We start from the raw sequence: 22,605 nt of genomic DNA, 5'->3' as shown, positions 1-22,605 counted from the left end.
CTCTTAAGAGACTCTTAGTTAGGTACATGGAGCTTAGAAAAACAGACGGATATGCAGTAGGGAAGTTCTCAGCTGTTCCTACTCCTGCACCTATTTTCTATGTTTCTAGAGTAGATTACATGGCTGGCACAACACTGTGGGCCAAAGGGCCTGTAACGTGCTGTAGACTTCAATGTAATAGCATTCCATTTACCTTCTTGACAGCCTGCTGCACCTGCACACCAATCTTTTGTGGTTCATACACAAGCACCACTAAGTCCCTCTGCACAGCAGCGTGCTACAATCTTTTACCGTTTAAATAATAATCTAATCTTCCACTTTTCCTTCCAAAGTGGATGACCTCGCATTTACCAGCATCGTACTCCATTTGAGAGATGCTTGCCCACTCACTTCACCAATCTATATCTCTCTAGACTCTCCATATTCTCTGCACAATTTGCTTTTCCACTCAATTTAGTGTCATCAGTAAACTTAGATACACTATACTTAGTCCCTTTTTCTCGATCATTAATGTACATCGTGAACAGCGCTGACCCGCCAGCACCTTCCCAGAGTCCAGAGAACTTTGGCAAGTTATCACCAAAGCCTCTACTATAGCCTCTGCCATTTCTTTCAGCACCTAGGGATGCACTCCATCAAGGTCGGGGACTCGTCTATCTTCAGGCCCACAAGTTTGCTCAGCACTATCTCTAGTGATAGTTGTTGTATCGAGGTCCTCACCTCCCATCACATCCATATCATCTCTCTTCGGAACCTTAAGAGCGCCCTCCACCGTGAAGACAGACAAAATAGTGATTCAAAGCCTCTGCCATTTCCTCATTACCCAGTATCAATTCTCCTTCTCTAAGGAACATATGCTCATCTTAGTCACCCTTTTCACTTTTACTATCCGTTTTTATATTTTGTGCTAGTTTGTTTTCATAAAATATCTTCCCTTTCCTTATTGCTTGCTTAGTTATTCTTTGTTGCTTCTTAAAGTTTTCCCAATCTTCCAGTTTCGCACTACTCTTGGTGACTTTGTGAGCATGAGCTTTCAGTTTGATGCCTTCCTTTATTTCCTTAGGTATCCATGGCTGGCTCCCACAACCCTTACTGTTCTTGCTTTTAACTGGAATATATTTTTGTTGAGCACCAGGAAAAATGTCTTTGAAAGTCTTACACTGTTCAACCGTCCCACCATATAGCCTGTGTTCCCAGTCTACCCTATCCAACTCCTCCCTCATCCTGTTGTAATCTCCCTTGTTTAGGCATAAAACACTGACTTTAGATCGAACTACTACACACTCCATTTGTACAGGAAACTCAATCATACTGCGATCACTCTTTCCAACTACAAGATCACTTGCATAGGACCAGATCCAAGACAGCACATTCTCTTGTAGGTTCACTAACATGCTGTTCAAGAAAGCTATCACTTGTGCATTCTCTGAAGGCCTCCTCAAGATCGCCTCAAACAACTTTATTCATCCAATCTCGAGTAAGTTAAAGTCCCCCACGATAACTGCTGTTCCATTCTCACATGCCTCAGATATTTCTTGGTTTATTGCCTATGCACTGCAATGTTATTATTCGGTGGCCTATAGATAACTCCCACCAGTGATTTTACCCTTACCATTCCTAATCTCTACCCAGATGGATTCAACATTCTGCTCCTTAGATTTTATATCTCACTATCACCTTGATTTCATTCTTAATTAAGAGCGCAACCCCACCTACTTTACTTTCCTGCCTATCCTTCCGTGTTACCCGATATCCTTGGATATTTAATTCCCAATCCTCTGCAACCACATTTCTGAAACAGCCACTAAATCATACCCCTGTATACTGATTTGTACCACAAGTTCATGGACCTTGTTTCAAATACTACAGGCGTTCAGATAAAGTGCCCTTGCACTCATGGCACTGTTAAAATGTTGTAAATCTTTGTCTCTTTTGCACTTGAATGAGAGATCTTATAGAAACATAAAATTATGAAAGGAGTTAAGATAGAGGCAGCAAAGTTGTATCCACTTGTAGGTGAGACTGCAACTAGGGGACATAGCCTTAAGATTCAGGGGAGTAGATTTAGGATGGAGATGAGGAAAAACTGATTTTCCCAGAGTGGTGACTCTGTGGAATTCTCTGCCCAATGAAGCAGTGGAGGGTACTTCAGTAAATATATTTAAGACAAGGTTGGAGAAAATTTTCAATATAGTAGGGGAGTTAAGGGTTATGGGGAAAAGGCAGGTATGCGGAGACAAGTCCATGGCCAGATGAACCATGAATTTATTGAATGGCGGAGCAGGATGGACGGGCCAGATGGCCTACTCTTGCTCCTACTTCTTATGTTGACTTTTCTGTACTCCACCCTTACTTTTCTCTTTGTTTTGTTTTTACTTTACCTTTATCCACACTTTTTCTCTTTTACCTTATCCATACTTCTTCAATTTGTTGAACACACCCCCATCATTTAGATTAAAGCCAATCCACAGCCCCAGTTATGCAATTCGCCAGAATCTAGGTCCCATCACGGTTCTGGTGAAGTCTGTCCCAATGGAACAGCTCCCTCCTTCAACACCAAGAGTGGTGTTGCCAGTTTCCCATGAATTCAAACTTACTTCTCCCACACCAATCCTTCAGCCACGCATTTAACTCTCTAATCTTCTTGATCCTGTGCCTATTTGCACGTAGCTCAGGTAGTAATCCAGAGGTTACTACCTTTTCCGTTCTGCTTTTTAATTCAGTCCCTAGCTGCTCAAATTCTCTCAGCAGAACCTCTTTCCTTGTTATGTCGTTGATACCCATATGGACCATGACAACTGGATCTTTCCCCTCCCACTGCAAATTCCTCTGTGGGCCAGATAAGATTATATATATATTAAAATTAATTTATTTTTATTCCTTTCTATATTATGATGTATTGCATTGAACTGCTCCTACTAAGTTAACAAATTTCACGACACATGCTGGTGAATCTCCTCTTCATCCTCTCCAGAGCAATCACATCTTTCAAGTGTGGTAACCACAGCTGCACATGGTACTTAGGCTGAGGTCTGACCTAGGATTTACAGGTTTGAGCATAACCTCCCCATTTTTGCATCAACCCTGACTAATGAACCTTCAATGATCTATGCCATACTCAAAAGTCCTTCTGTTTCTTAAAGATCTTTAAAACTGTACCATTCATGGTATCTTAGCCCCATCAGTAATTCCAAAGTGCATCTTACATTTGTCTGAATTAAACACCATTTGTTATTTTTAAGTCTATTTCACCAACATATCAATGCCTCTCTGCAAATAAAGACTACCTTCCACAACTCCACCAATCTTTGTCATCTGTCTATTTACTGATTCAAGATATTATGAAGAGCAAGGGTTTCAGTACCAATCCCTGTGGGATACCACTAGTCACAGACATCCAATCAACACTCTACCATCACCCACTGTCTTCTACTCTAAGCCATTCTGGATCTAGTTACCAACATGTCTTGGATTTTATGGGCTCTAATAGTTTTAACTAGTCTCTCATCTGACTGATCTTTCCCTTGGGTGTCAAGTATTTTTAAAGGGGGAGAAAACACTTACTCTACAACTCTCAGTATATCTCTCAAGTGCTCGGTTTTCATAAATCGTACACTGTTATTGTTAATAATTGAGAAGATGGGGAATAAGCAGTGGGGACTGTTTTGAGAGTTTTAAAATGGACAGTGAAAGAATAATTCAGAAATAGTTATTTTAATAAAGCTGAAAACAAGTAACAGAACATCAGAAATTTGTTAACTAAGAACATTTGGTGCATTTGTTTGTCCATTCAGATAAACACTGCATTCTTACTCCATTTACAATTTCCAGTTTAGAATTTAAGGACTGCATTCTTCGCTATTCACTTCTTCATCCAGAGGGTGATGAGAGCGTGGAATGAGCTGCCAGCAGAAATGGTACATTGGGCTGAACTGTAATACTTAGAAGTTTGGATAGGTACATGGATGCAATTGGTTTGGAGAGATACAGTCTGGAATCAGGTAGGTGAGGGGCTTCCTTTTCCTTTTTTGTTATTTTGAAACTGTAAAAGATGGAAATAAAAGTTTTCTTGCTTAGAATATGAAAGAAATGTGTCATCTCTAACTTTATGCTTTTTGGAAATCAGTTCATCTTTTACTCACTTAGCCATTCACAGTAACAGAAATTTTGACCAGGGGTGCCCAAACTTTTCCATGCCACTGTATATTGAATAGATTAAAAATTGTGCAAAAAACAGAATATATATTAAAAAAGTGAGGTAGTGTTCACTGGTTCAATGTCTATTTAAAAATTGGACGGCAGAGGGGAGGAAGCTTGTTCCTGAATCGCTGAGTGTCTGCCTTCAGGCTTCTGTACCTCCCACCTGATGGTAACAGTGAGAAAAGGGCATGCCCTGGGTGCTGGAGGTCCTTAATAATTGACGCTACCTTTCTGAGACACCATTCCTTGAAGATGTCCTGGGTACTTTGTAGGCCAGTACCCAAGATGGAGCCGACTAAACTTACAACTTTCTGCAGCTTCTTCTGGTCTTGTGCAGTAGCCTCCCCGCCACCTCCCCCTCTCATACCAGACAGCAATGCAGCCTGTCAGAATGCTCTCCACAGTACATCTACTGAAGTTTTTGAGTGTGTTTGTTGATATAACAAATCTCTTCAAACTCCTAATGAAGTAGTCACTGCCTTGCCTTCGTTATGACTACGTTGATATGTTGGGACCAGGTTAGGCCATCTGAGATCTTGACACTCAGGAACTTGAAACTGCTCACTCTCTCCACCTTGTCTTAACCTTGTTGAAATCCACAATCAGCTCTTACGTCTTACTGACGTCAAGTGCAAGGTTGTTGCTGCAAAACCACTCCTGTATGGCCTCTCATCTCCATCTGAGATTCTACTGACAATGGTTGAATCATCAGCAAATTTATAGATGATATTTGAGCTATGCCTAGCCACACAGTCATGGGTATAGAGAGAGTAGAGCAGTGGGCTAAGCACACACCCCTCAGGTGCACCAGTGTTGACTGTCAGCAATCAGAACAAGATGTTGGAGAAATTGCATTTGGTTGCCCACATTATATAAAGGATATCATTAAGCTCGAAAGAATGCTGAGAAGATTAATAGGGATGTTACCTGCTCACGTTACAAGTAAAGAATGGATAGGTTCAGGCTGTTTTCTGTGGAGTGTAGGAGACCAAGGAGTGAGCTTGTAGAAGCAAATAAAATGATAAGGGGCATAGATAATGTGAATGATCTTGGAGTAGGGAAGTCTAAAATTGGAGGTTTAAAATGAGATGGGTAAGTTTAAAGGGATCTTTCCCTTGAGAGAGTAGAGAGAATGTGCTCCAAACAAGCCCCAAAATCTGGCCCTTTGCAACTGGATTCTTGACTTTATCACTGGGAGACCACAGTCTGTGTGGTTTGAAAATAATTCCTCTTCGCTGACAATACTGGCGCATCTTAAGGATGTGTGCTTAGCCCACTGCACTACACTTGCTACATCCATGATTGTGGGGCTAGGCACAGCTCAAACGTAACCAATAAATCTGCTGAGGACATACTATTGTTGGCAGAATTTCAGATGGTGACAAGGAAGTATACAGGAGCAGCTGGTTGAGTGGTGTCACAGCAAATTGTGGACTTCAGGAAAGAGAAGTCAGGGTAACACATACCAGTCCTCATCAAGGGATCAGAAAGGGTGAGCAGTTTCAACTTCCTGGGTGTCAACATCTGAGGATCTATCCTGGGCCCAACATATTGATGCAACAACAAAGGAGGCATGAGAGTGGTTATATTTCATTAGGAGTCTGAGAATTGGTATGTCACAAAAGACACTCTCAAATTTCGACAAATATACTGGTGTCAACAATTGTTGAATTAAGAGATTCAAAATTATTAGAGAATCATATTGTAATGTTGGAATGTGGAAACCAGACTGCTGCAGTTCTAAGAGGCTACAAGGTCAATATTTACTACTATGGCCATTTCTCCACTTACATGCAATGCTCCAATTTTCACCATAACGTCACTGATTCTTTGGATGCATGTTTTTGACTTTAAGCCACATTTTGCAATAAAATCACAAGAACCACTACAACCATGTAACATTACAACCACAAAATTCAATTAACAGAACATCTTCAAGGAAACTATCCCTTTTGTACACAGCAACACACATCAAAGTTGCTGGTGAACGCAGCAGGCCAGGCAGCATCTATAGGAAGAGGTGCAGTCGACGTATCAGGCCGAGACCCTTCGTCAGGACTAACTGAAGGAAGTTTTGTACACAAATGGTTTTAGCATGTTTCAATAAACAAGAAATGCTTAGATCTCCCTTCATTCCCAACAGTAATCTTTTTTGGATCAGACGGGATTGTACGAAGTCAATTAGACAGAAACTCACCAGTACATGGAGCAGACACAAGAAACTACGGATGTTGGAAAATTTAGAACAAAGAACAGCTGGAGAAACTCAACAGGTCAAACAGCATCCGTGGAGGCAAAAGGATAGCTGATGTTCAGGGCTGAGACCCTGCATAACGAGTGAGGATACCCAATATACAGGTGAGACAGGTGATAGCATGATTGGGCATTTGAACCCAGGTAGTGAAGCGCCACAAATCAAGACTATGGAGGAGTGAAACAGTGGACCAAAGTCACAGGATGCAGCGCGGTGTTAAAAAGTGGCAGATGGACTTCGGAAGGTCTAACTTGAAAGAAGAGTACAAACTCAATAGCAGGATTCTTAGCAGTGTGACGGAACAATCAGGATCTCAGGGTCCACAGATGTTATATTAAGTCAATAAAATTACCATGCAAGTTGATAGGGTGGTTAAGAAGGCGTATGCTGTGTTGGCCTTCATTAGGATTAGGGTTAGAATTGGAGAACAGAATTGGAGCTCAAGAGCTGTGAGAGGCAACATTGAAACCCTATAAAACTGATTAGTCTACACTTAGAGTAGCGTGTTCAGTTACAGTTGGCTAAATAAAAGGAGGATGTGGAAGCTTTAGAGAGGGTGCAAAGGAGATTTGGAAGGACGTTGCCTGATTAGATAATGTCTTATAAGGGTAGGTTGAATGTGCTAGGGCTTTTCTCTTTGGGGTGAAGAAAGATGAGAGACGACTTGACAAAGGTGTGTGTACGATTATTAGAGGTGTACACGATAAGCATAGATAGAGTGGAAAGCCAGCACCTTTCTTCTAGGCTGGCAATGGTGAGTAGAGGAAAGTTTAGGGGAGATGTCAGAGGTAGGATTTTTATTTTTACAGAGGGTGTTAAGTGGCATGCATTGCCAGGGGCTGTGGTTCAGACATTTAAAAGACTCTTAGATAAGCACATGGATGAAAGAAAAATGGAGGGCTCTGGGGAGGGATGGTTAGACTGACCATCGAGTAGGTTAAAAGGCTGGCACAACATCGTGAGCTGAAGGGCTTATACTGTGTTATACTGTTCAACGTCTTATAAAATATGAACAAACGGAGAAAGAATCAGGGTGGACCAGGTGTGGGACAAGGGCATTGGGAGGTGTGGATTACCCAAAAATGGAAAATTCAATGTAAGAAACATCAATCACCCCTTTGCCTCTGCAGATGTTGTTTAACCAGCTGAGTTCCTCCAGCAGTTTTTCTGCCATAGTTGGTCATTCCATTGCAAGGTGCACTTAAAATAGTGTCTAGTGTTTTAAAATTTTCATTTTGCCTCCAAACACACACTGTACCTGCAAATCCAGTCAATTTTAAAGACACCACCCAACATTTTTGCATTCATCCCAGCTGGCAGCACCCAGTGTATTGGAGAGCCTCCATGGTGAGATTCTGATGAAAGTCTAGCAAATCCTGCAAATAAATTTTATTTAAAAGTACACACAATTAATGGATGCCCTTCAAATATGTATTTCATTCATGTGCATATTCATATATTTAATTTTCTATTTTCAGACTTTTTGATGATTTAAACACTAAGTGTCAAGACAGAACAGTAACTTCAGTTTTATTCATTGAGCTTTAGCAATACTGTCCGAATACTGCAAATATCAAATAGTTAAATTCAATTATAGGTTTTGCAGAAGTTAAAAGAAATCTGCACAGCTAAAAAGATACCACCTTAAATATTTACAACCGTTACTGTCTAGGAAATGAACCAACAATCTCATCTTGGTCTCATGTAGGAAATGAAGGAAGTGTATTTAACAGGGACATTTGAAGACCTCCATATGCATAAATTCATGTTTAATTGTCATTCAACCATACATGAATACTCATGAATACAGCCATACAAAAAAGCATAACTTTACATCTTTACCCAAATTCCTTTTTCACAAAACTTAAAATACAGGGATCCATACATAGAGGTGCAGGGGTAGTGCATTCCAAAAAAAAATTGCCGAATCATGATTTTTCATAATGCAAAGCCACATCATTTGTGCACGAGTCAAAAAAAATGACTTGTATTTGTTTTTCTCACCCCACATAAAATCTGTAAGAGCAAGGGCTTTTTGGAGGTGATTTGTGAATAATTCTGTAGAGACAAGTTTCCATACCCAATTATCTGAAATATGTACAACAAAAGCAACATTACTCTATTTCCTCAAACTATATTCTCACCCTGGAATTTCCCACTCTCTCGAACAGAGAATATCAGTATAACACTCCGAGCATCTCGGAATGCAGTGTTCAGCTTCTTCTCATTTACTGGCAATGTTGACCACACACCCTAAAAGTAAAATGAGGAAAAGGTTACTTCACTAACAACCACCCCAGAACAAGCAACCCCCATGCAGTGAATAAAAAGGCAGCAGTGGCTATTTGGAGAAGGATTTCTTTGAGATGTTGAAGTGCTACTGGTGCTCAAATTGTGGACTTTGGACCCCACTCCCCTGCCACAGAAGCACTAGAGAACTTCTCTCAGTTCAGGTGCAAGCTGTATTTTTTCTACTGTACATCCCATCAGCAACAAGGGCAAGGTGAGATTTTGTTTCTTCTTCATCCCCAAGTTTGCTAGTTTATGAAAGGTGCACTAAAGTCTAGTCAGTATAATCCTCTTATTACCAGGTCTATAAGATCATGGGATAGGCTAGAGTCCACGATGACTACATCTGTAGAAAACACATCCAGCTGCGTCGCCTGTGAGATTGGCTGGAGTGGCAGCTAGACACACTAGAAGCATGAAAAAGGGTGAGAGCATCATAGAGTAGATTGAGGGAGGTGGTAATTTCGTATTTACTACAGTTTCAGATACAATGAACAAATTTGTTTTGCATACTGCTGTCCATACAGATTATTTCTAAACAGAAGTACATTAAGGTAATACAAAGGGAAAACCATTAACAAGATGCAGGGTATCGGGTTATAATTAGCTACTGCAGAGGTTTTCATCCTGGGGTCCACGGACCCCTCGGTTAATGGTAGGGGTCCATGGTATAAAAAAGGTTGGGAACCCCTGAGCTACAGAGAAAGTATAATGCAAGTAGTCAAAGTGCAAGAGCCATGACAAGGTAGACTGTAAGGTCAAAAGTCATGATAGAAACCACCACTTAGTCTGGTAGTACTTGTTCTCAACAATTTGCCCTTTTTGCCCAACGAACAGGAGGTGAAGAGAGAATGCACAGAGTAGGAAGGGATTTAGTGTGACAATGGCTAATACTAGAGAACATACTTTTAAGATGAGTAGAGGAAAGTTTAGGAGAGATGTCACAATGCACTCCCAGGATGGTGGTACAGGCATACAGATTAGGGATATTTAAGAAAATCTTAGACAGGCTTAGAAGGAAAAATAGAAGGCTACATAGCATGAAAGGCTTAAAAGGTCAGCATAACACCATGCGTCAAAGGACCTGTACTGTGTTGTAATGTTTTATGTTCAAAACTACAAGGAAATCAAAAAGAAAGGGTAACTAGGCAGAATATAGTTTCCAAAAACAATCGTTGCTGTCATCCATGTGTGGAGCCACCGGAGATGGGCAAGGTCATAAATGAATGCATTCCAGCTGTATTTACTGTAGAGGACATGGATGCGAAGGAATTTAGGGAAATGAACTATGATTCTTAGAACATATCAACAATACTAAAGAGGAGGCTCTGATGGTCTTCAAGAACAGTAAAGTGGATAAATCAAGTCAATAAGGTTTATTGTGTACAGTTCTGGTCACTTAACTATAGAAAGGATATCAGTAAGATTGAAAGAGTGCAGAGAAGATTTACTAAGATGTTGCCAGGTCTTCAGGAGTTGAGTTACAGGGAAAGATTGAACAGGTTAGGACTTTATTCCTTGGAGCGTAGAAGATTGAGGGGAGATTTGATAGAGGTTTACAAAATTATGAGGGGTATAGACAGAGTAAATGCAAGTAGACTCTTTCCACTTAGATTAGGAGAGATAAGTACACGGGGACATGGCTTTAGGGTGAAAGGGGAAAGGTTTAGGGGGAACTTCACTCAGAGTGGTGGGAGTGTGGAACGAGCTGCCATCTGACGTGGTAAATGCGGGATCACTCTTAAGTTTTAAGAATACATTGGATAGATACATGGATGGGAGAGGTCTGGAGGGTTATGGACTGTGTGCAGGTCAATGGGACTAGCGGAATAAAGTTTCGGCACAGACTAGAAGGGCAAAATGGCCTGTTTTCTGTGCTATAGTGTTCTACGGTTCTAATCAAGTGTATATTAAGACATTGAAGGAAGCTAGAAAAGAAATTGAAGGGTCCCTGACAGATAGTCACAAGTGAGATAATAGAAGACTGAAGGGTGTTGAATGTTGTAGCCCTTTTTAAAATAAAGGCACTAAAACAAGCAAGGGAACTACAGACCAATGAACCTAACCTGAGTGGTGCGAAGGATATCAAAGGGGGATTCTGCAGGACAGGATCTACCAGTATTTGGGGAAAAAACAGACTAATTAGGGTAGTTAGCCTGGCTTTGCGCATAGTAACGGTCTCATAAATATGACTGATATATTTCAAAGAGGGAACCAAGAGGATTGACAGGGGTAGGAAAGTAGACATTGCCTACAAAGTAGTATTAAGTTAATAAAATGGAAACAGCAACATGTACTAAGCAATGTATAGTTAAGATACTTTCTTAGAACTAGTTCTATACCTTAGCCTTTGCCAGAGATACATTCTCATGGTTATTGCTTTTTATGAGGAAAAACCGTGCATCTCGAAGAACATACTTCAGTTTACTAGTTTGATCTGAAAAACAAATGTAAAATTAGTTGAAAACTGCAAATAATACAAATAACTATCCGTAATGCACTTTTTGGTTTATGATTTCAGCAACTTTGTACCAAGTACACAAACATTCAGGTAACAAATAGTAGTAAAAGTGCAGGGCAACTAATCAAGCAAGTCACTATCTCTAATCTTGAGTCATAACTGTTAGCTGACAAATACTGCCTAAAAGTCCAAAGGAAAAACTGGATAATCCCATTGGAATTCCAGTACATAAAAGCAAACCAAAAGTATGCCTCACACACAAAAAATGCTGGTGAACACAGCAGGTCAGGCAGCATCTATAGGAAGTGGTACAGTCGACGTTTCGGGCTGGGAGCCTTCTTCAGGAAAGTATGCCTGTTAGCTTAACAATGACACAATTGGAATATAGCACGTAATAAACCCTTCCAGCTCTTACAGCCATGCTGCCCATCTACACACGCAAATGCGTACTCACAGACACACGTAAAAATAAACTTACTACTCTTTCAAATATACAGAGGCTCAATGAAGCAAACTGGTTCCCCGTAGTGTCTCCCAATGACACTGACCATCCAATTAGAAAGTGAAACTTCACATTGCTACATTAGGAAGCAAAAGGCAGAGGAACACTGGAATAGCTGAACACGAGGAAATCTGCAGATGCTGGAATTTCAAGCAATACACATAAAAATTGCTGGTGAATGCAGCAGGCCAGGCAGCATCTATAGGAAGAGGTACAGTCGACGTTTCGGGCCGAGACCCTTCGTCAGGACTAACTGAAAGAACAGATAGTAAGAGATTTGAAAGTGGGAGGGGGAGGGGGAGATCCAAAATGATAGGAGAAGACTGACTAGTGTGTGCTTAATATTCACAAAAAACAAAGCTGTCTGACTCTTGATTTTGCTGAAGATGTGCAAAACAGCAATGTAATACACAATGCTGGAGGAACTCAGCAGGTCAGGGGCATCTATGGACAGGAAAAAACCTTTGACATTTCAGGCTGAGGAAGTGTAGTGGTTGTGTAGAACTACAGTTATTTAGAGAAATCAAGAAAAGTGTTTGATCAGGTCAAATTGAACATTTAATACAATGCCCTTTTAGAATTATCCCAGAGAACAGATTAGCAATGCACTCAAAAGCATTCTTCAGTGCAGAAGTCGATTATTAACTGCAGAGAAATAAAACCATCTTGCAGCACATCCCACTCCCCAGGTGGCATTGAACACTGAAGAAATTAATGTGACATACAGTTCAGTAACATTTCCAAATTCAATTGCTCCAAGCAAATATAAATGCAGAAGTCCTGTATCAAGCTTGAACTAACTTAATCAACTATTTTACCTAATAAGTTAAAGAGAAATAACCCTTACACTTCCTAAATTAACATGTTAAATACTTTTGCTTCCTTATAAACATAAACACAAATAAATAATGCATTACATGCAAGTCTGAACCAAAAATTGCTTATCAATTCAATCAATAACAACATTCAGGCTGTACCAATTAAGCCTAGACCACAGTACAAGCCCTTTGGCTCAGTCTTGTTCCTACCTTTTAACTTACTCCCACAATCAATTTAACTCTTCCCTCCTGCATAATCCTTCAATTTTCTTTAATCTATGTTACAATCTAAGAGCTTCTTAAATGTCTCTAATGTTTCAGCATCTACCAATTCCAGCAGTGTGTTTCAGATACTTACCACTCTGTAAAAAACCTGTCCGACATCTCCCTTGAACTTTCCTCCAACTCAACTAAAAACTGAAAAATTCTGGTATTCACCAATTGCTGTCCTGGGAAAAAGGCACTGACTGACCACTCAATGTCTGATAGAATACATACCTCTCTCAAGTTGCCTCCCATCCTCCACTCCAAACAGAAAAGCGATAGCTTGCTTAAATTTTCCAATGATATACTCTAATCCAGGCATCCTGGTAAATCTCCTTTCCACCCTCTCTAACGCTATCTTTCCTATTCACTGGCACAGCAACTTATAGGGTACTCTATAAGTCTGCTCATCCAGACTAAAAGTCCTGGATTTCACCTTCTATGCCATCCTTTTTCAGATATTGTTACATACTTCATGGATATCTTGTGATTGTCTTATCAGAATGATGTAATGGTCTTGCGGAGGTCACATGATGTAATTTTCCCACTGATGTGAGGTCATGTGATGACCTGTTCTCACCAGGTATATAAGTGTAGACCCTTGGTGACGCAGTTAGTTTTCAGTTAGATCGCCAGTCAGATACTCTGCTACGCTGCTTATTAATCTCATGACGCAGTATAGTTTTACTTTCTATTGTGAGGTACAGAAGTGTTGGGCCAGTAGTTTCACCAACAGCTGCCAGATTTGTTGATGTACCTTTTCAGTAATATTGGAGAGTGAAGACGGGAGCCTGAAGGAGTCATTCGGCGGTTTTGAAGAGGATCGACCATTATTGAATTCGTTCAAGTAAGAGTGATCTGCATGAGATAACCTCTGCTAAAAGAAGCAGAAAAGGTTGTGCAGTATCTAGTCTATTCTACAGAGGAAAAAGGTCCGTGCCTTTAAACCGTTTTATTTCCATCATCGTGAATCCTGTGGACAAGGCAAGTTCCGGCTGGGATCGACATTATCGTCATGTCTTCGAGGAATTCTTTTCTTCAGGAAAGTCTCTCCTAATTGACTGTATAAATCTCTTGGACTTTCAAATTTACCATTCGAAGAACTGTGTTTGAATTTACCACTTTAAGACTGTTTTTGCATTTACCACTTTAAGAACTAGTACTGAGTGACAGTTTGTTAAATGGCCGCATAGCAGTTTACTTCCGGTTGAGATTTTTCCTTTGTTTATATTTTTTAATATTGAGCAGAGTTTAATAAATGTTCACTTGTTTATAAAACCTGACTCAATTCTATATTTATTGTTGCCGGTCACGTGACAATATATAAAGTGCAAAGGAGAGGAAAGATAGGACATTGGACTACTGGAAAATGACGTTGGAGAGGTAGTAATGGGGGACAAAGAAATAGTGGACAAACTTAAGTATTTTGTGTCAGTCTTCACTGTGGAAGACACTAGCAGTACACCAAAAGTTCATGAGTGTTGGGGAGGTAGATGTGAGTGTACTTGCTATTCCTAAGCAGAAGGTGCTTGGGAACCTGAAAAATGTGAAGGTAGATGGAACAAATGGACTACACCCCAAGGTTCAGAAAGAGAAAACTGAAGAGGTTGCCATTTAGTGATCATTCAAGAATCACTAGATTCTAGAATGGTTTCAGAAGGCCGGAATATTGCAAATGTCACTCCATTCTTTAAGGGGGGGAAGAGAGGCAGAAGGGAAATTATAGACCAGTTAGTCTGCCTTCAGTGGTTGGGAAGATGCTTGAAGTCCATTATTACGGATGAGGCTTCCAGAAGTTCAGAGGTACATGACTTCCCCAACAAATCTTGCCTGACAAATCTGTTGAAATTCTTTGAAGAAATAGCAGACAGGATAGACAAAGGAGAGTCAGTGGATGTTGTTTACTTGTATTTCCAGAAGGCCTTTCACCAGGTGCCACACGTGCGTCTACATATCTTCCGCAGTTGAACAGGGCATGACTGCGCAAGCGCGTGTAAGTCGGACCGTGAGGCAGCCGGAGTGTTTAGAAGTGAGAAGATTAACAAAGCGGGCGACAGAGTAGAGGGAGACAGTAGGAAGGCTTTGGCTCCTGAGGCTTCGACGATCAGAGGCTGAGGAAGAGCTCACTCCAAGTGAGGTAATGCCGGGTAAGTTCCTTTAATAAATCTAATTACCTTAAGAGTAGGCAATGTAGGCAGTAGTTAGGGCAGTTGAGTGCTCCATTTGCAGTATGTGGGAAGTCAGGGCGAGCACAATCGTCCCTGATGACACCGCCTGTAAAAGGTGCATCCAGCTGCAGCTCCTGACAAACCGAGTTAGGGAACTGGAGCTGGAGCTGGATGAACTTCGGATCATTCGGGAGGCAGAGGCAGAAATAAACAAGAGTTACAGGGAGATAGTCACCCCTAAGAGTCAGGAGACAGGTAGCTGGGTGACTGTCAGGAGAGGGAAGGGGAATAGACAGAATGACCAGAGCACCCCTGTGGCCGTTCCCACCAATAATAAGTACATCGTTTTGGATACTGTTGATGGAGACGACCTAACAGGGACAAGTTGCAGTGGCTGCGTCTCTGGTACCGAGACGGGACCCTCAGCTCAGAAGGGAAGGAGGGAAAAGAGGAGAGCAGTAGTGATAGGGGATTCGATAGTAAGGGGGACAGATAAGAAATTCCGTGGAAGAGATCGAGAACCCCAGATGGTCTGCTGCCTCCCTGGTGCCAAAGTCCACGATATCTCGGATCCAGTTCTCGGTATTCTCAAGAGGGAGGGTGAGCAGCCGGATGTCGTGGTCCATGAAGGGACCAATGACGTGGGTAGGAAGAGTGAGGAGGTCCTGAAAGGTGAGCTTAGGGAGTTAGGTGTCAAGTTAAAAGACAGGACCTCCAGGATAGCAATCTCAGGATTGCTACCAGTGCCACGTGCAGGCGGGTTTAGAAATAGTAAGATAGCGCAGATCAACACGTGGCTGAAGACATGGTGCAGGAGAGAGGGCTTCAGATTTATAGATAATTGGGCAGTTATCCAGGGAAGGTGGGACCTGTTCCGGTGGGACGGTTTACATCTGAACTGGAGGGGGACAAATATTCTTGCAAGTAGGTTTGCTAGAGAGGCTCCAGTGGATTTAACTAGATACAAGGGGGGAGGGGGAACCAGAGTGTAGGAACAAATGTAGGGGAGAAGGAAGAAAACGAAAATAGTAAAGTTGTTTGCACCGTTCGTGATAAACAGAGAGTTAAGAGGTGGAAAATTTCTTAAATGCATTTATTTTAATTCTAGGAGCATTGTAAGAAAGGTGGATGAGCTTAAAACATGGATTGATACCTGGAAGTATGATGTGGTAGCTATTAGTGAAACATGGTTACAGGAGGGGTGTGACTGGCAACTAAATATTCCTGGATTTAATTGCTTCAGGTGTGATAGAATCGGAGGGACAAGAGGGGGAGGTGTTGCATTGCTTGTCAGAGAAAATATTACAGCGGTGCTCTGGCAGGATAGAATAGAGGACTCGTCTAGGGAGGCTATCTGGGTGGAATTAATAGGAAAGGTGTAGTAACACATATGGGGGTGTATTACAGACCACCAAATGGGGAGCAAGAATTGGAGGAGCAAATTTGTAAGGAGATAGCAGATATTTGTAGTAAGCACAAGGTTGTGATTGTGGGAGATTTTAATTTTCCACACACAGACTGGGAAGCCCATACTGTAAAAGGGCTGGATGGTTTGGAGTTTGTAAATGTGTACAGAATAGCTTTTTACAGCAATAGAGGTACCAACTAGAGAAGAGGCAGTGTTGGATCTCCTGTTAGGGAATGAGATAAGTCAGGTGACGGAGGTTTGTGTTGGGGAGCACTTCGGGTCCAGTGATCACAATGCCATTAGTTTTAATATAATTATGGAGAAGGATAGGCCTGGACCCAGAGTTGAGATTTTTGATTGGAGAAAGGCTAACTTTGAGAAGATGCGAAAGGATTTAGAAGGAGTGGATTGGGACAATTTGTTTTATGGGAAGGATGTAATAGAGAAATGGAGATCATTTAAAGGTAAAATTTTGAGGGTACAGAATCTTTATGTTCCTGTTAGATTGAAAGGAAAGGTTAAAAGTTTGAGAGAGCCGTGGTTTTCAAGGGATACTGGAAACTTGGTTCGGAAAAAGAGAGCTATCTACAATAAATATAGGCAGCATGGAGTAAATGAGGTGCTCGAGGAATATAAAGAATGTAAAAAGAATCTTAAGAAAGAAATTAGAAAAGCTAAAAGATGATATGAGGTTACTTTGGCAAGTAAGGTGAAAACAAATCCAAAAGGTTTCTACAGTTATATTAATAACAAAGGGATAGTGAGGGATAAAATTGGTCCCTTAGAGAATCAGAGTGGACAGCTATACATGGAGCCAAAAGAGATGGGGGAGATTCTGAACAACTTCTTTTCTTCGGTATTCACTAAGGAGAAGGATATTGAATTGCGTAAGATAAGGGAAGCAGGTAGGGAAGTTACGATATTCCCTAGGACCTTGAGGGAAGTTAGTGTGGAAATAGCAGGGGCTCTGACAGAACTATTTCAAGTGTCATTAGAAACGGGGATGGTGCCGGAGGATTGGCATATTGCTCATGTTGTTCCATTGTTTAAAAACTGTTCTAAGAGTAAACCTAGCAATTATCGGCCTGTCAGTTTGACGTCAGTGGTGGGTAAATTCGAGGAAAGTATTCTTAGAGATGGTATATATAATTATCTGGATAGACAGGGTCTGATTAGGAACAGTCAACATAGGTTTGTGCGTGGAAGGTCATGTTTGACAAATCTTATTGAATTTTTTGAAGAGGTTACTAGGAAAGTTGACGAGGGTAAAGCGGTGGACTATAAGGACTTCAGTAACGCCTTTGACAAGGTTCCACATGGAAGGTTAGTTAGGAAGGTTCAATTGTTAGGTATTAATATTGAAGTAGTAAAATAGATTCAGCAGTGGCTGGATGGGAAACGCCAGAGAGTAGTGGTGGATAACTGTGTGTCAGATTGGAGGACAGTGTGTAGCGGTGTGCCTCAGGGATCTGTACTGGGTCCAATGTTGTTTGTCAGATACATTAATGATCTGAATGATGGGGTAGTAAATTGGATTAGTAAGTATGCAGATGATACTAAGATAGATGGAGTTGTGGATAATGAAGTAGGTTTTCAAAGCTTGCAGAGAGATTTAGGCCAGTTAGAAGAATGGGCTGAAAGATGGCAGATGGAGTTTAATGTGAGGTGCTACATTTTGGTAGGACTAATCAAAATAGGACATACATGGTAAATGGTAGGGCACTGAAGAATGCAGTAGAACAGAGGAATATAGGAATAATGGTGTATAGTTCCCTGAAGGTGGAATCTCATGTGGATAGGGTAGTGAAGAAAGTTTTTGGTATGCTGGCCTTTATAAATCAGAGTATTGAGTACAGTTCTGGTCCCCGAATTATAGGAAAGATGTCAACAAAATAGAGAGAGTACAGAGAAGATTTACTAGCATGTTACCTGGGTTTCATCTCCTAAGTTACAGAGAAAGGTTGAACAAGTTGGGTCTTTATTCTTTGGAGCGTAGAAGGTTGAGGAGGGACTTGATAGAGGTATTTAAAATTATGACGGGGATAGATAGAGTTGATGTGGATAGGCTTTTTCCATTGAGAGTGGGGGAGATTCAAACAAGAGGACATGAGTTGAGAGTTAAAGGGCAAAAGTTTAAGGGTAACATGAGGGGGAGCTTCTTTAATCAGAGAGTGGTGGCTGTGTGGAATAAGCTTCCAGCAGAAGTAGTTGAGGCAGGTTCGATGTTGTCATTTAAAGTTAAATTGGATAGCTATATGGACAGGAAAGGAATGGAGGGTTATGGGTTTAGTGCAGGTCAGTGGGACAAGGTGAGAGTAAGAGTTCGGCACGGACTCGAAGGGCCAAGATGGCCTGTTTCCGTGCTGTAATTGTTATATGGTTATATCAAGATAAGAGCCCATAGTATACAGGAAAAGTACCAGCATGGATAGAAAATTAGCTGACTGGTAGGAGAGAAAGAGTCAGAACAGAGAGGCCTATTCTGGCTGCCAGTGACTAGTGGGGTTCCACAGGGGTCGGTATTGGGACCACTTCTTTTCCTGTTATATGTCAATGATTTGGATGACAGAATTCATGGCTTTGTGGCCAAGTTAGCAGACGATACAAAGACAGGTAGTGTTGAGGAAGCAGGGAATCTGCCGAAGAACAGACAGATTGGGAGAATGGGTAACAAAATGGCAGATGGAATATAGTGTAGGGAAGTGTACGGTCATGCACTTTAACAGAAGGAATAAAAGCATAGATTATTTTCTAAATGGGAGAAAATTCAAAAATCAGAGGTACAAAGGGACTTGGGACTCCATGTTCAGGATTCCCTAAAGGTTAACTTGCAGATTGAGTCAGTGTTAAGGAAGGCAAATGCAACGTTAGCATTCATTTCTTGAGAACTAGAATACAAGAGCAAGGATCTGATGCTGAGGTTTTCTTCACAAGGCATTGGTTAGACCACGCTTGGAGTACTGTTAGCAGTTTTGGACCCTTTATTTAAGGTGTGCTGGCATTGGAAAGAGCCCGTAGGAGGTGCACAAGAATGACTCTGGGAATGTAAGGGATAACAATATAAGGAGTGTTTAATGTCTCTGGCCTGTATGCACTGGAGTTTAGAAGAAGTATTGGCGGGGGGTGGGGGGGGGGATCTCACTGAAACCTATTGAACATTGAAAGGGCTAGATAGAGTGGATGTGAAGATGTTTCCTGTAGTGGAGGAGTCTGGGACCAGAAGGCACATCCTCAGAATAGAGGGGTGTCATTTATAACAGATAAGGAATTTCTTTAGGCAGAGATGGTGAATCTGTGGAATTCATTGCCATGGACAGCTGCAGGAGGCTAAGTCACTGAGCATATTTAAAATGGAGGTCGATAGGTTCTTGTTTGTTAGGGTGTTAAAGGTTACAGGACGAAGGCAGGAGAATGAGTTGAGAGGGATAATAAGTCAGCCATGATGGAAAGTTAGAGCAGACTCAATGGGTCGAGTGGCCTAAGGTCTTATGGTTTTACCTTCAAGCTGAAATGTTGAAATGCTAAAAGTAAAAGTGTGATTACAAGTTGAGTCGCAAGCAGGAAATGATTGGTCACTGCCAACTGGAAAGAAAGGCCTGTAAGATTGTGCATGACGGACTTCCCACAATACAAAATGGAAGGTAAACGTGTTGCTATGGTCTGATCAAGGATTTAACATGAGGAAAAATTACTTCAACATTAGTAATCGTCTTTGAAAGAAGGAATGAACTACAGCACAAGAACTATTACGTACAGACACTTTCTGGGTCAGATATTACGAGAGTTGCCTGTAACTCATGTCTTCCTCAAGTTAGAATTGCTGTTGGCTGAAATGGCAAAAGCTGCACTGATGGGATACAAATTAGTACAATCTTGTTAATTTTAAAACCTTACTGAGAATCAGTTAAATAGTACAGATCCATGTACAGACTGAAAACATGCTGAGCACCAAGAGATGCTAAACTAAAGAGGTTAAACCTGCAAAACACGCTGGACATTGGGAGATGCCGGACTAGAGTTTAAATCTGCATAGGAAATCTGCAAAACATGTTGGACCCCAGGAGATGCCAAATTAGTGTTTAATGGTGCACAGTAAATTAGAAGAAATGTTTGCTGTATTTCAGCATCCTGCCAACTGTGTGTCCCATTTAAGGAAATTAAAATATAATGCACTTTAAACAAGTTAAAAGCTTTGCCAGAAATCTTCAACAAAAAATTCAAGTTGATTCTGCTTCCAGTAGCCTCTTCTAAGAATTGCTGTGAATAGCATTAAGTGGAAAATGTATTTCTCTCCAGCGTAATCAACTGCTAGCTAAAGAAACAAACAGGATTTTAACCTTGACCTATTGAAGTGTTTAAACTTTTTTCTGTACTTCTCACTTTGAATCCTACTCCATGAGTTATTGTCCAAATTTACACAAAGTTACAATGCTACATAATTTCTCAATTCTCTCACCCCAACTAAAAGTCCAAATCATCATCTGCTAGATCCAGAGAGTTCCTTGAGACCACAAACTGACACATTTACATTGCATAATCATTCCCAGAGCAGCTCACTGTGCCGAAGGATCCTAGGCTTAGAGGAACAAAATTTACAGGAAAAACACTCTCAAGCAGCTGAGTCAATAACGAACTGCGCAGAATGTGTAGTATAGTGGTCGCCAACTGGTCGATCTTTGAGACTTTCCCAGTAGATCCCCAAAAAAATGAAAAATAAATAAATACACAAGTACTGTTATAATGTGAGCATTATAAAAATAAGTAATACCAATTAGGATAATGGTAATATAGCAATAGTCCAGCTACTGAAAGCTGCTTGTAAAGAGAGATTGCTTCCGGGTTGCGGGGTTTCAGTTCCGTTCCTTCTGCCCAGTGAGCATGTGTGAATAGCTCCACTGCCATGCACCGGAAAAGACCAGAAGTAAAACCTCGCAACCCGGAAGCAACCCCTCTTTACAAACAGCTTTCCATAGCCACGTAGCTACGGAATTGCTATATTACCATTATCCTAATTTGTATTAACTTATCTTTATAATGTTCACATTACAACACTTCTCCCCCTTTAAATTCCAACTTTCCCCAAGTGTAAGTAACTGAGAAACAAAAAACAATGGTGTCATTATCTTGCGTACCTCTGAAACTTATACTGGTGTCTCAGTAAGTTTACCAATACAAAACACCTGAAAAACGTGGCAGATTCAACGTTCAGTCTAACAAAGGAAACTGTCCATTCAAATATTCAGTCTGTCAGGAGGTTTGCCAGGGCACTGTGCTGCAACAGATGAAAATTATGAAATCTAAGTACAGGAGCTGTCTTACTGATAAGAAACCTCACAGACTGTCTCAGACTGGCTGTCTGTAGTTATGAGCCAAATTTCAGGGAACTAGCGAAATGTATTCAGCCCCAGTCACCACACTGAGTGCAACAGTCAATTTTTATTCATTTATTTTTCGTGTTGAAATAAAATTAAATAATGAAACATAGGTGTTGTAATGTGAGCATTATAAAAATAAGTAATACTAATTAAGATAATGGTAATATAGTAATACTCCAGCTACTGAAAGCTGTTTGTAAAGAGAGATTGTTTCCGGGTTGCGGGGTTTTACTTCCGGTTTTTTCTGCCCAGTACACATGCGTGTGACTAAACGATTTAGTAGGTCGATCTTGCCTTTCACTAAGGCTGAGGTAGGGTTAGGCTTAGGCTTGGACTTAAAAAGGTTGGCGACCACTAGCGTAGTAGATGTGATTAAAGCTAACAATACACATCAGAATAGAATTAAGCAAATGGAAAGAAAATCTGCAGACTATTTTGAAATACATAAGCTTCCCCAGTAAATTACATCTCAGCTGAAATATCAATCAAAAAATATAGAAAGTTAGATCTGGACTGCTAAGGTTGCCTGAGAATTGCTGTTATGACATTAAAATTATCAAACAAGTCCATTCAAATTTAATAATACTTCCTTTCACCATTAATGTAAATATTACTTGGCTTTCAGGTGAAACTTTTTATAGATTATGGAGCACTGCAGCTTTAAGCTAATAAAGGCAGACAATATTTATTTTGAAGCTTAGAGTATTAAGTGCACACTCAAAATAACAGTGGCTTTTCAAGTTGTTCAACAGCACACTGAGGGTGTGCGACCTTAGGTTAACCTCCAACCTATTTGATTCCATACCTTTACGTACTGCACGCACAGATGATGACAGCTTCTCATGTTTCTTCTCAGACCCTGCATT

At 40.8% G+C, this 22,605-nt stretch overlaps 1 protein-coding gene across 3 annotated transcripts in view; it reads right to left on the bottom strand.

Annotated features, from left to right (window-relative positions):
• Positions 1 to 22,605, bottom strand: part of ythdc1 (YTH N6-methyladenosine RNA binding protein C1) — a 90,973-nt gene that overhangs the window by 21,613 nt on the left and 46,755 nt on the right. For all 3 annotated transcript variants that reach the window (XM_063069247.1, XM_063069248.1, XM_063069250.1), the window contains 4 exons: positions 22,545 to 22,598; positions 11,086 to 11,180; positions 8,599 to 8,707; positions 7,713 to 7,830 (listed from right to left, as the gene is read on the bottom strand). In XM_063069247.1, the coding sequence (XP_062925317.1) occupies positions 7,713 to 7,830; positions 8,599 to 8,707; positions 11,086 to 11,180; positions 22,545 to 22,598 (376 nt within the window). The remainder of the gene's footprint in view (positions 1 to 7,712; positions 7,831 to 8,598; positions 8,708 to 11,085; positions 11,181 to 22,544; positions 22,599 to 22,605) is intronic.

Source organism: Mobula hypostoma, chromosome 16, assembly GCF_963921235.1.
Source record: "Mobula hypostoma chromosome 16, sMobHyp1.1, whole genome shotgun sequence".
In the NCBI taxonomy this organism is placed as follows: Eukaryota; Metazoa; Chordata; class Chondrichthyes; order Myliobatiformes; family Myliobatidae; genus Mobula; species Mobula hypostoma.
This window is presented reverse-complemented; position numbering and strand designations above follow the sequence as displayed.